The 13,212-nt window shown below is 38.4% G+C and overlaps 2 protein-coding genes across 2 annotated transcripts; both read left to right on the top strand.

Moving 5' to 3' along the window:
- The first annotated feature begins 295 nt into the window (after window positions 1–295).
- Window positions 296–1,594, top strand: LOC131630577 (uncharacterized). Its single transcript, XM_058901357.1, has one exon. The coding sequence runs from the start codon at window positions 296–298 to the stop codon at window positions 1,592–1,594; it is 1,299 nt and encodes a 432-aa protein (XP_058757340.1).
- Window positions 1,595–2,396: 802 nt separating this feature from the next.
- LOC131630576 (uncharacterized mitochondrial protein AtMg00310-like) lies at window positions 2,397–3,113 on the top strand. Its single transcript, XM_058901356.1, has one exon. It carries the CDS (start codon window positions 2,397–2,399, stop codon window positions 3,111–3,113), a length of 717 nt encoding a protein of 238 aa, XP_058757339.1.
- Window positions 3,114–13,212: the final 10,099 nt, after the last annotated feature.

Genomic DNA, 13,212 nt, shown 5'->3' with positions numbered 1-13,212 from the left:
GACGAATTCTGAAGTCAATGGAAGGAATGTCGGCGAAAGTATGGAGTTCAATCAAAGAATTAGGAATTGAAGGAGAAGAGGATGATGAGGTTTTTGAAGGGATTGTTCGTGACATTGAGGCAAGGGAAAGAGGTTATTTTGAAGCAGGGAAGATAAATCCAAATTGTGCCTCATGAGTATAGGCACATTCAATATTAGAGGGGGCGGAAATTCACCAAAGAGAAGAAGATTAAGCCCAATATTTGATAAAGCAAAAGTTGAATTATGCTTTATCCAGGAGACAAAAATTCAGAACATGGAGGTGGGCTTAGCGAAAAGTTTCTGGGGTTTGAAGGACTGTGAGTGGTCTGCAGTAGGTTCTGAAGGTCGATCTGGGGGGTTACTAACAATTTGGAGTAAGGGAACAATTGAACCTATTTTCAGCTTTAAAGACAAAGGAATTCTGGGAGTAAATGCGGACTGGAAAGGTACGAATTGCTACTTTGTCAACATTTATTCTTCTTGTTGTATAGCTGAAAAAAGAGTACTCTGGAATCGATTATTGGAGTGGAAACAACATTTTCTAGTTGGAGAGTGGATAATTGGGGGTGACTTTAATGCAATAAAAAAGGGAGAAGAAAGAAGGGGGAAGGTTCAGTCTAGCAGGGTAGAAATGGAGGAGTTTTCTAAGTTCATTGAATTAATGGAGGTGGTGGATTTGCCAATGTTAGGGAACAAATTTACATGGTTAAATTCAAATGGTAGAGCGCGTAGTAGGATTGACAGAATACTATTATCGGAAGGCATCATTAAATTATGGAATGCAGTGGCTCAGGTGACTGGGAAAAGGGATGTATCAAATCATAGGCCGGTGTGGGTGAAGTCTAGTAATGTGGATTGGGGACCCAAACCCTTCAAAGTGTTTAAATGCTGGTTTGAACATGGAGATTTTTTGAAGTTTGTAAAGACGGAATGGAATTCACACAACGAGGATGGAACAAGTGCCTTTGTACTTAAGGAAAAACTTAAAAGGTTAAGAGAGAGATTAAGGTGGTGGAACCGTAATGTTTTTGGATGGGTTGATATGAAATTTGATGAAGATGTGGAGGAGATCAATGTGTTAGAAGATGATGATATAGTGGTAACAACTCAGCTAAGTAAGGAGATGGAGGAGAGAAGTAGGAAACTACAAGAAAGTATTTGGAGGAACCTAAATCATAAAGAGAGCATTCTAAAGCAAAAATCAAGGATGAAGTGGGTAAAAGAAGGATACAATAATTCAAAGTATTTCCATTCGGTAGTAAAAGCAAGGACAAGAAGAAACTCAATAGTTTCTATACGGACAGAACAGGGAGTCATAGAGGAGGTCGAGGAGGTGAAAAGAGGGGTGAAAGATCATTTTGAGAAGAGGTTTAGAAAGAGTGTGAATCCAAGACCAAGTCTAACGGGAGTAGAGTTTAACAAATTGTCCGAGGCAGAGAGGTTGCAGCTGGATGAAGAGTTCACAAGGGAGGAAATTAAAGAAGTAGTGTTTAGTTGCGATGGCGACAAAAGCCCAGGGCCAGACGGGTTCAACATCGATTTCATTAAAAGAATGCTGGGAATTTGTGGGTAATGAATTTGTACAGTGCATACAAGACTTCCATCGAAAAGCTTCTCTTCCTCGAGCTATGTCAGCATCTTTTCTTGCTTTGATTCCTAAGGTAGAACATCCGCAACGTTTAGATGATTTCAGGCCCATATGCCTAGTGGGGTGTATCTACAAAATTATATCCAAATTGCTTGCGGCCAGATTAGGTAAAGTGCTAGGGAAGTTAATCTCTAAATTCAAACAGCGTTCGTCCCTGGTAGACAGATCTTAGATGGCGTGTTAGTCACGAATGAGATTTTAGATTATGTCAAAAGAAAGAAAATGAGTTGTCTATTGTTTAAAGTAGATTTTGCGCAGGCATACGATTGTGTCGATTGGGATTTTTTAACAGAAATGCTTACCAAAATGGGATTCAGCTCAAGATGGATGAAATGGATATGCTTACCAAAATGGGATTCAGCTCAAGATGGATGAAATGGATATGCTTACCAAAATGGGATTCAGCTCAAGATGGATGAAATGGATGAATGCTACTGTCTTCAATAGAAATATGTCGGTATTATAAAATGGTAGTCCAACTGAAGAGTTCAGAGTATTCAGAGGTTTACGGAAAGGCGATCCATTGTCCCCTTATTTGTTTACAATTGTGGCTGAAGGGTTAACAGGGATTGTGAAACAGTCGATAATGCGAGGGGGATTTAAAGGCTTGAGAGTTAATGATGAGGTGACATATGATGTATTACAATTTGCTGACGATACAATTCTGGTGGGTGAGGGATCATGGAACAATCTTTGAGCAATAAAAGTAATCTTGAGAGGATTTGAAATGGTGTCGGGTCTTAGAGTTAATATGTGGAAGAGCAAGATGTATGGGGTGGGTGTTGATCAATACTTTTTGCAGGCAGCAAGTCAATTTTTATCTTGTAAATTGGACAGAATCCCTTTCAAATTTCTTGGTGTGGTTGTTGGAGGTAATCCTAGAAGAAGCACATTTCTGAATCCGGTCATTACGAACATGAATGCTAAATTATCTCCATGGATTGGCAGATTATTATCCATTGGTGGTCGTGTTACTCTTATAAATTCTGTTATCACTAATTTACCTGTCTATTATCTTTCTTTTTTCAAACTGCCCATCAAGGTCAACGAGGAGATTGTCAAACTTCAAAGAAACTTCCTATGGCACAATGTAGAAGAAAGGAAAGGTGTGAACTGGATCAGCTGGAAGACAATTTGCAAGCATAAGGAAGACGGGGGGCTTGGTGTAAAGGACATGTTGGCTTTCAACAAGGCTCTCCTTACTAAATGGTTGTGGAGGTTTCTCAAGGAAGATAATGCAATTTGGAGAGGTATTCTTGAGGAAAGATATGGACTATTACATGAAAGAATTATATTCAAAACTATCAAGGCAACAATTTCCATGAAGTCGTTATGGTGGCGTGATCTGATGCAAATTGGGGATGTAGATGATGAGTATGGATTCACTCAATTACTGTCAATCAGAATTGGTGATGGATCCAAAACCTCATTCTGGCTGTCATAGTGGATTGTTCATAGGCCACTATGTTTTGTATTTCCTAATTTATTTCAGGTTGCTGTAAACAAACATGGCAGTGTGCAATCCATGGGTGCTTGGGTGGAAAACGTATGGCAATGGAGGATTGAGTGTGAGGAAGATGAAGCGAACCACGAGGCACAAAGGGAGACAGTGGATCTGTTGAATATTTTAGTAGGTGTGGAGCCAAACCATCTTATGCAGGATAATTTTGTGTGGACTTTGGATGGAATGGATGGTTTCTTAGTTAAAACTTATTATGCTAAGCTACAGGTGGTTTTGGATGGTGAAGAAGAGGAGCCAAGTAAACTGGTAGCTTTGAAGGCGATTTGGAGAGCAAGGATGCCATCAAAGTTGAAATTATTCGGGTGGAGATTACTAAAAGACATACTACCAACAAGGTTCCAATTACTGAAAAGGGGCATCATTGAAGAAGATAATGGCAGCATGTGTGCATTTGGGTGTTCGCAGGTCGAGGATGCACATCACTTAATTTTAAATTGTGAAAAACTAAGAGGAGTGTGGGAGAAGGTTCAAATTTGCTTGGGAATCACACTGAATGGGGAAACTAATTGCTGCAGCCACTTCTTGTGGGTGGCAATTTGTTGGTGCATATGGAAGCTTCGAAACGAGGTCATTTTTAATAATGTTGTGGGAGACTATGATGAAGTTGTGCAAAATGTGAAAATGTATACTTGGTGGTGGTTGGCCATAGGTAACAAACATAGAGTTTTGTGTAATTTTTATGTCTGGAATCATTCACCCTTATCTTTTATGCTGTGTAATTAGAAGGTAGGTGGTAGAAATGCTAGAAAAATGGAGGCATTTGTAATGGTCTGCTGAGTACTATTGGTGCTGTATATAAATATATCATTGATTATCAAAAAAAAATTTATCTATTATCTATTATCAATCTATTAAAATCGAAGTACCGGGAAATTCCAAGACTAACCTTTTGATTAAATGTTAAAACTTTTTTAATTTCAGGGATACACTTGACTATTCCACGCCTTACTTTTACCACATTCACTTGGCAATTAATATTGCTGACATGTCATTTTAATAGGTTTTTCATTTTTTTTTCAACTATTCTTTCAATTGTTTTCTATTAATAATTCTATTAATAATTATTAGAATACAGCTGCTTTAATAAATGGTCAAGATATTATTTGATTTTGTTGGTTAACCTTCTATAGCAGTATAGGAAGTTGTGAATCTATTAATGCATGTTGGGCAATGAAAATCCACTACATTCTACACCATTCTATATACTAAGTCTCTTTCTCTTTCACTCCTTCCATCCTTATTCTCTAATCTTTTTCTACAGGTAACCTGATCACTTTCCCCTTATTCAAAGTACATCATTTTTTATTATTCCTCAGAGTTAATTTAATGTCATATTTGTAACAGGTCTTTACAAACATCAAATAATCGTCCCCTCTTCCAATTGTTCACTCTTTGAAGAAGCAAGTTGTAAGAACAAGCATACACTCACAAATGAGTTTTTGATTCATGGCAAACATCACAAGCAACCAAATACAAAAGCATAAATGAATGACTCAAGACAATGGAAGATTATGAAGCTCAAATCACTCAGAAAATGGTATTACATCTGTTAGGTCGACCAAGCAAAGCCCTAGGTCGACTCAAAACCAGAGCAAACTCAGCAAAACTGACAAGGTCACTGTTAGGTCGACCTACCCACACTCCCAGGTCGACCTAAACTGAAGGGATTTACACATGTCACTGTTAGGTCGACCTACCCACACTCCTAGGTCGACCTAAACTGAAGAAAAGTCACAAAAATGCATTTCAACTGACTTTAGGTCGACCTAAACCTTCAACAGGTCGACCTAACTGGAAACAACTGACTTTATGTCGACCTAAACCTTCAACAGGTCAACCTAACTGACTTTAGGTCGACCTAAACCTTCAGCAGGTCAACCTAACAGATTTTAGGCAAACCTAACAGGTCAACCTAACTGGGACAATTTCAACTCTGCTTCTCTTAGGTCGACCTAAGCACTAAAGTAGGTCAACCTATTTGCTGAAAACTTCCCAAATTATGTGTTTTCTCTGCTCCAACATACCAGCAACTATATATATTGTCCAAGGTTCATTATTGCTTCACAACACCAACGATTGAAAGATACACAAAGGCTTCTCATCTTCGTTCTTCGTCATCTCCAACACAATTACACATAATCATTCTTGCGTTGAGGGTTAGTGATCGAGTTCGATAACGTCCATGGAACGGAATTGAAGATTCCTAGTGGGTGAAGATTTGTGGGGTTTTTGGTGAATAAAATCCGAGGGTTTTGTCCTCCAAGATAGGTGTTTCTTGGGGGTTTTTATCAAGAGGTTTCATCGAGGATCCATCTGAGTGTGAAGATTGAAGAACAAGGGTTCAAGGCAATTCAAGACACTGCAGAAAAGGGATCAAGTGAAGCTCTTGGATCACCTTGATCTGGCTCAAGATTAAGGGGGAAGAAGATTCAAAGGATCGACAAATTCGGTTTATTGTTTATCGATTTGTTTTCTTCTTTGTATAAACTGCTTTCAACATTAATGGAAGATTTCCCAATTTCAATTTCGAATTGGGGGCAGACGTAGTCGTAGCGAGGACGATCGACGAACTGCCTGAACAAATATCGTGTTCTTGTCGCTTTTATCTTTTCATTTACGTTCTGTTCATATTTGGTCATAAGTGCAAAATTGATTAACGATTCAAGTGTTAAAATTGTGAATTAAAGTTCTGCATAAACATCACAATTCACCACATCTTGAATCATCATCAATTTGAACATTATCACCAAGTGTTTGTCTTTTTGCTTATTCTATTATTACTGCATTGCAAACCAAAGTTTGTCAATTTAGAAGTTAATTGATTTTCAGCTGTGAAACGTATTGATTCGATAACATATCACTTCATCGTTAATCTCAATTATCTTGTGGTTTTGTCACATATACGACCCTTGCAATAACGGTCAGGAATAGACGCAAGTCGATTCAGAATCGCTTTCGCTTTAGTTCGAAATAATTCCGAAAAACTCTGTGAGATCTATTCACCCCCCCTCTAGATCCTCAGGCCAGCGTTTAACAAGTGGCATCAAGAGCCTGGTTTATTCCGTGCTACGTGAAACACTTATTGGAAAGATGGCTTCTGGACCTAAAGGGGCTCACAATAGAGCTCCAGCTTTCAACGGTGAAAACTATGGCTATTGGAAGGATTGTATGTGTGTTCACATCAATGCAATTGATAGGAACATCTGGACAGCTATTGTCAATGGTCCCTTTCAGATCACCATGACAAATGCAGCTGGTGCAGTTGTTCCAAAACCAGAAAATACTTGGGATGCTGAAGATGAAAAGAGATATGGATACGATTGGAAAGCGAGAAACATTCTAATCTCAGCTCTAGGAGTTGATGAATACTATCGCGTTTCCCATTGTAGATTCGCTAAAGCTATGTGGGACACATTGCAAGTTGCCCACGAGGGAACGGATGATGTCAAACTAGCTAGAATCAATACGTTAACTCAAGAATTCAAACTCTTCCACATGGAAGATGGTGAATCCATCGAAAACATGCAGAAGAGATTCGTTCACTTGAAAAATCGTTTAAATTCTCTTGATAGACCTGTTTCCAATGCAGTTGCTACTAACAAAATCTTAAGATGTTTGAACAGGGAATGGCAACCCAAGGTTACAGCAATAAAGGAAGCAAATGATCTAAACACCTTAGACATTACTACTCTCTTTGGTAAACTAGAAGAACATGAACAACACCTAAAATGCCTTGACATGCATGAGAAAAGGGCAAAGAAAGAGAAGAACATGGAGAAAGAGGTAGAGAAGAAGTCGATAGCTCTAAAAGCTTCAAGCTCCAAGACCTCAAGACAAGAGCTAGAGGATAGTGATACTAGTGATGAGGAATACTCCGATGATGAGGAAATGAGACTGTTTGTGCGAAGATACAACAAGTACATAAAGAAAAATAGAGCAAAACTCTCCGGAAAAAGCTTGATTAATCATAGGAAGCAATTAGACAAGTCCAAACAAGATGATAACAATAAAAGAAAATCCAAAGGCCCTTGTTTCAATTGCGGCAAAGATGGTCATTACAAACCGGATTGTCCATATCTCAAGAAGGAGAAAGACAAGAATCAAAGCAAAAGTCACAACAAGTCTAGAAGAGCCTACATAGCATGGGAAAGTGATTCCTCAAGTGAAGACTCATCAAGCGATGAAGAAGAATCGGCAAACCTATGTCTTACGGCTCATCAACACAAGAAAAAGAAACGTGTAAGTCATCTTAAACCTGAACTTGTAGATAAGGTATCTCATGCTCAATTAAAATTAGCCTTTGAAGAACTACATAGAGATGCAATTGAAGCTTTCAAACTTTTGGCCTCAAATAAGAAAATTTTTTCGTATCTTGAATCAAAAGTTGAGAAGACCGAAAAGGACATGGAAGCTTTGAAACAATCTATGCTAGATATTCAAAAGGATAAAATTGAGGAAGATCCTACATCATGGTTTGGTTGTGAGACATGTCATATTTGGCAAAAAGAAGTAAGAGATCTAAAGACCAAATTAGATAAGGCTCTACAACCAAAAGTGACGTTTGCGGTTGATCCAAATAAGTTCAAGAGATCGTATACTCCTTTATATAGTAAATACACTTTTGTACCAAAAGTATCAACTAGCAAAATAGCATACTCTCATCATATTACTTGTCACTATTGTTGCAAAAAGGGACATACCATTGAAAAATGCAAATTTAGGAAGATTTTAGTTCCTAAAGGAGTATTTCAATGGTTTCCTAAGTGCAACAATTTCTGTACTCACCACCTAGGACCCAATGAAGATTGGGGACCTTCCATTCTAAATTAATTTTGCAGGAAAAGTGTCTTGACATTGCCGAAAGGTTATGGTTCCTTGATAGCGGATGTTCAAGACACATGACGGGAGACATATCACTCTTTGTTGAGTTCCACGCAAAGAAAAAGGGGTATGTCACCTATGGAGACAACAATCGGGGAGCTATACTTGGTAAAGGAAGTGTAGGTAACCCGTCTACCACAACTATAACTGATGTGTTACTAGTAGAAGGTCTTAAACATAATCTCCTAAGTATTAGTCAATTGTGTGACAAAGACTTCAAAGTAACTTTTACAAATTCTGGCTGCACAATAGAACATATTAAGAAAAGAGAGATCATGTTTAATGGCACATGAGTAAACCACATTTATATGCTAAAACTTGGACGAAGGCATATTTTTTTTGTTACTCTCAATCTAGTAAGGCATATAGGTATATAGGTTCTCTCAATTCAGTTACTACTTATTGTTGAAGAGTCAGTTCATGTGTCCTTTTGATGAATCTTATGCAAAATGTGTCGAGAAAGGTATATCTGTTGATAGTGCAGGCCCATCTATTGAAGACATTGTCAAAGATAAGGAAGACGAAAGTGAAAGTGTTGCAAAGGAAGATGCTAAGAAAGAGAAAGATGAGTCTCATGATAGTGTTGAAAAAGAAAGCATCTCAAACAATGAAGAACTTCCTAAGGCCTGGACAAATGTAAAAGATCATCCAATCAACAACATAATAGGGGACATCTCAAAGGGCGTGACAACACGCTCCAAGATAAGTAACTTTTGTCATCATTTTGCTTTTGTTTCACAAGTTGAACTGAAAAACGCTAAGGACGCATTACTTGATGAGCATTGGCTAACGGCCATGCAAGAAGAATTAAACCAATTTAAACGGAATGATGTTTGGGACTTTGTCTCTCATCCGGGAGATCATCAAGTAATCGGTACTAGATGGGTTTTTCGTAATAAACTTGATGAAAACGGAGTTATCACTAGAAACAAAGCTAGATTAGTTGCTCAAGGTTACAATCAATAGGAATGTCTTGATTATGAAGAGACATACGCTCCTGTAGCACGTCTCGAAGCTATTCGCCTCTTACTTGCCTATGCTTGTTCAAAAGACTTCAAACTATTCCAAATGGATGTTAAAAGTGCCTTTCTAAATGGCTATATAAATGAAGAAGTCTATGTTGCTCAGCCACCCGGCTTTGAGAATTACATGCATCCAACTCATGTTTATAAGCTGAAACGTGCTCTATACGGTCTTAAACAAGCCCCCCGGGCTTGGTACGAACGTTTGAGCAAATTTCTTCTTAGTCAAGGGTACTCTAGGGGTAAAGTTGATACTACTCTCTTTATTAAAAGAAAAGATAAAGATGTACTCTTAGTCCAAGTTTATGTAGATGATATTATATTTGAGTCGACTAATGCAAAACTTGTCAAAGAATTTTCTAAGCTTATTGATCGGAAAATAGCAAGTGTACTATTTTTACCGATGTAGTAATAATAGGATTTATCCCAAATATCGATCTTGTGGACTGCGTAGGAAATATAAGTTATTTTAATGATTCAATTGAACAAAAGACCATGGGGGTTTTGTTGTTTGACTAGAAATAATGATAAATGACAACAAATCAATAAGAGACGTAAATGTGACTTTAAAACAATATGAGAGAATATGCTATGGTGAGTGAATGAATTGCCTTGCAATGACCCTTAATCCTTGGTTATAAAATATCAATGTACATGAACTATTACCGAATCTCAAGAGTTATCTTCCCTAATTCCTCAGAGGAAAACCTTTTGATACTTTCTTGTATCCTAATTCCTTAGCAATTCAAGAAGTAATCAAGCGCAATATAATTTATCAAGATTATTATGGTTACTACGAAGCATCCTCATTCCTAAGCAATAACAATCGTAATATAATTTTGCAAACAGCGATAAGGTGGTTTGTCCGACCTAAACCTTAACCATAAATCAAAAATCCATTTGTTAGATAGATAGAGCAATAAGCACTTTGCACAATCAAATAATTTCACACACATAAATATTCTCTAACATAAAGGAAATTAGGTTCAATGACAATAGCAATTCAGGGACACCCCCCTAGCATTGGGGGGTTTAGCCGCTCATAATATTCAAAGAAAATACAATAGGAAGATTAGACATTACAAGAAAATAGGATTGCTTTGATCTTCAATCGCAATTGCTCTTGAAGATCTCTGTTCTCCAAAACCCTTGAGAGCTCTCCTCTTTCTTCTGCAATTCTTTCGTACGTCAAAAAGTGTCTCTTCCCTCCTCCCAATTAGGTTTTAGTAGTGTTGATTTAAGTTAAAAACATGCGAAAAGTCCGAACTACCCTTAATGAAGTTGAGGCCTTTAAAAATATAAAACTGGCAAAATTGCTCGCGCCTGCCAACACGGGCAGTGTCCTGTGACACGGGCACCCGTGTTGGCCCTCTGTCCATGTTATTTTCAAAATTTCCCCCAGGCTTCCTGACACGGGCAGTGTCACGTGATACGGGTACCCGTGTCAGGCCACTGTTTTGCATGTTTTCTTTGCTTTCCCCCAGGCTTCCTGACACGGGCAGTGTCACGTGACACGGGTACCCGTGTCAGGCCACTGTTTTGCATGTTTTCTTTGCTTTCCCCTAGGCTTCCTGACACGGGCAGTGTCACGTGACACGGGTTCCCGTGTCAGGCCACTGATTTCTCCATTCTTTTGTTTCTTCTCCTGCTTCCTGACACTGGCTGTGTCCTGTGACACTGGTACCCGTGTCAGGCCACTGTGTGCACCAAATCTTCATTTTTTCTTCGATTCATCTTTGTTCAGCCCTGCATTCTTCTCATGGACTTAAACGCATAAACCTGAAACACAATCACTACCAAAAACAGCACATTGAATTTTATAATTAGGGCAAATCTTAAATCCCCCCTTAGAAAGTTAGGGTTCTTCATTCTGAAAAAGTTGCAATGGGGAAGAAGAAGCGTGCTTCCAAGAAGGTGCCGCCACCGTCAAAGCCATCAGAAAAGTTGTCAAAGTCCAAGCAAGGGAAGAAAACAAAGAAGGATGCAGAGAAGCACAAAGAAGATGGAACATCCGTTCACGGTGATCAGGTATGTTTAGCTATGTTATGGTACCTTCCGTGATGATTAGGGTTAAAGTTGGGTTTTTAATGTATTTTCATATGATTTCGGTCAAATGATATGTTCAAATATGCAATCCAATATGGTGGTGAGTTTGTGCTTCTGAACAACTGTGGTACGATTTACAGAGGGGGTGTGTCGTCATTAGTTTCGGAACTCCGTTTAGAAGAGTTTACAATTGATAGTGTACATAGGTTGGTGATGGGTTAGGGGTACCGAGAAGGGACATATAGAATCTAGACTCTAATTCGTGAAATATGTGAAGATTATTTTCAAATTAAAAAGGATGACGATTATTATGACTTTGCTGCATATAGTTGTGCTAATCAAATAGATGGGGAACTTTTCATACAGCATGATGTTGATGATTTGGAGCATCAGGTACTTCTCCTAGGTGTGTCAATTTGGTTGTTGAGATGGAAGGAAGTGATGAAGATGTTGTTGAAGGTTTAGGTGACAGTGAAGATGAGAGGACCACTGCAATTCTTGATGGTTTTGAAGGGATTGATATAGGTTTACCAATGAAGGAGACCACAAAAGGTCTTGAGTTTATTAGTGAGCCTAAAGAGAAAAAGTGTGAGGAAGATGAGTATATTAGTGATGAGTTGGAAAGTTCAGATCCAGATTTGTCAGATAGTGAGAAGGGCAAAGTCCAAAAATTTGAAAAGTTTAGAAAGGACCATTTAAATAAGGATTTTAAATTTCAGTGGGGTATGCAATTCAACTCCCTAGATGAATTTAGATATGCCATACGTGAATGGTCAGTATTAAATGGGAGAGAAATAACTTTTACCAAAAATGAAAGGGATAGGGTAAGCGTAGTGTGCAGGGCCAATTGTGGGTTTTTAATGCTTTGCTCCAAAGTGGGCCATAAGAGGACTTTTGCTATAAAAACCATAATAGACAAATTAACATGTGCTAGGGTCTTAGAAAACAAATCTGCAAATTCAAGGTGGGTGGCTATGGCGGTTTTGAAGAAGATGCAAAGCTCACAGGATGTTAGAATCACTGATATTATACAAGATCTGAGGCAAAATTACTCAGTTGGAATTACTGTGGCTAGGGTGTGGAAAGCAAAACTCATAGCCAAGAAGATGTTGGAGGGAGATGCAGATAGGAAGTATGTAATATTGAGGCGTTGTTGCCGTGTTTGAAGAGATGTTTGAAAGGATTGAGCACAGAGTTTTCTTAAGGCATTTATATGCTAATCAAAAAAAATTGGAGGAGGTGCCCTAATTAGAGATCTCATGATGAAAGCTGCAAAATCCACATACTACCAAGGTTGGCTTCAGAATATGAATGAGTTAAAGTTGGTAGATCCTAATGCCTAGACATGGTTAATGGGTGTTCCTCCAAAGGCCTGGTGTAAGCATGCTTTCTCCTTTTATCCTAAGTGTGATGTTCTGATGAACATTTTTGAATATTTTAATGCTACCATTTTAAGTGTTAGAGACAAACCTATTTTGAGAATGTGTGAGTGGATTAGGAAGTATTTGATGAATAAGTGTTCTGCCTCATCCCTCAAGCTGAAAAAATGGCCTCATAAAGTAATGCCAATTCCTAGGAAAAGGCTTGATAAAGAGGTCATGCTTAGTGGACCTTGGTTGCCCACCTGGGCAATGGATGAGACTTTTGAGGTGAATCATTCCTATAAAGGTCAGAAGTTTTTAGTTGACATTTCTAAGAGATCTTGTAGTTGTAATTTCTGGGAGCTGGTTGGTATCCCTTGTAGACATGCTATTGCTGCTCTAGGTTTTAGACAACAAAATCCAAAAGATTCTGTAGACCATTGTTACCACATGGACAAGTATGCCATATGTTATAGTTTTGCTATAAGTCCAATAAATGGTGAAGAAATGTGGCCTGAAGCACAGTCTGATCCAATAATGTCCCCTATGTACAAGAGAGGTCCTGGCAGGCCTAAAAAATTAAGGATCAGAGAGTGTGGAGAAGATGGTGCAAGGAGGAGGAGATTGCCAGGTGTGTCTTATAGGTGTACTAAATGTGACAAGTTTGGTCACAATGCTAAAACTTGCAAAAGCACAACTCAAGATCCCAAT

The sequence above is a fragment of the Vicia villosa genome, unplaced genomic scaffold, assembly GCF_029867415.1.
Source record: "Vicia villosa cultivar HV-30 ecotype Madison, WI unplaced genomic scaffold, Vvil1.0 ctg.000700F_1_1, whole genome shotgun sequence".
Taxonomy (NCBI): Eukaryota; Viridiplantae; Streptophyta; class Magnoliopsida; order Fabales; family Fabaceae; genus Vicia; species Vicia villosa.
Note: the sequence above shows the minus strand (reverse complement) of the source record. Positions and strands in the feature narration are given on the sequence as shown.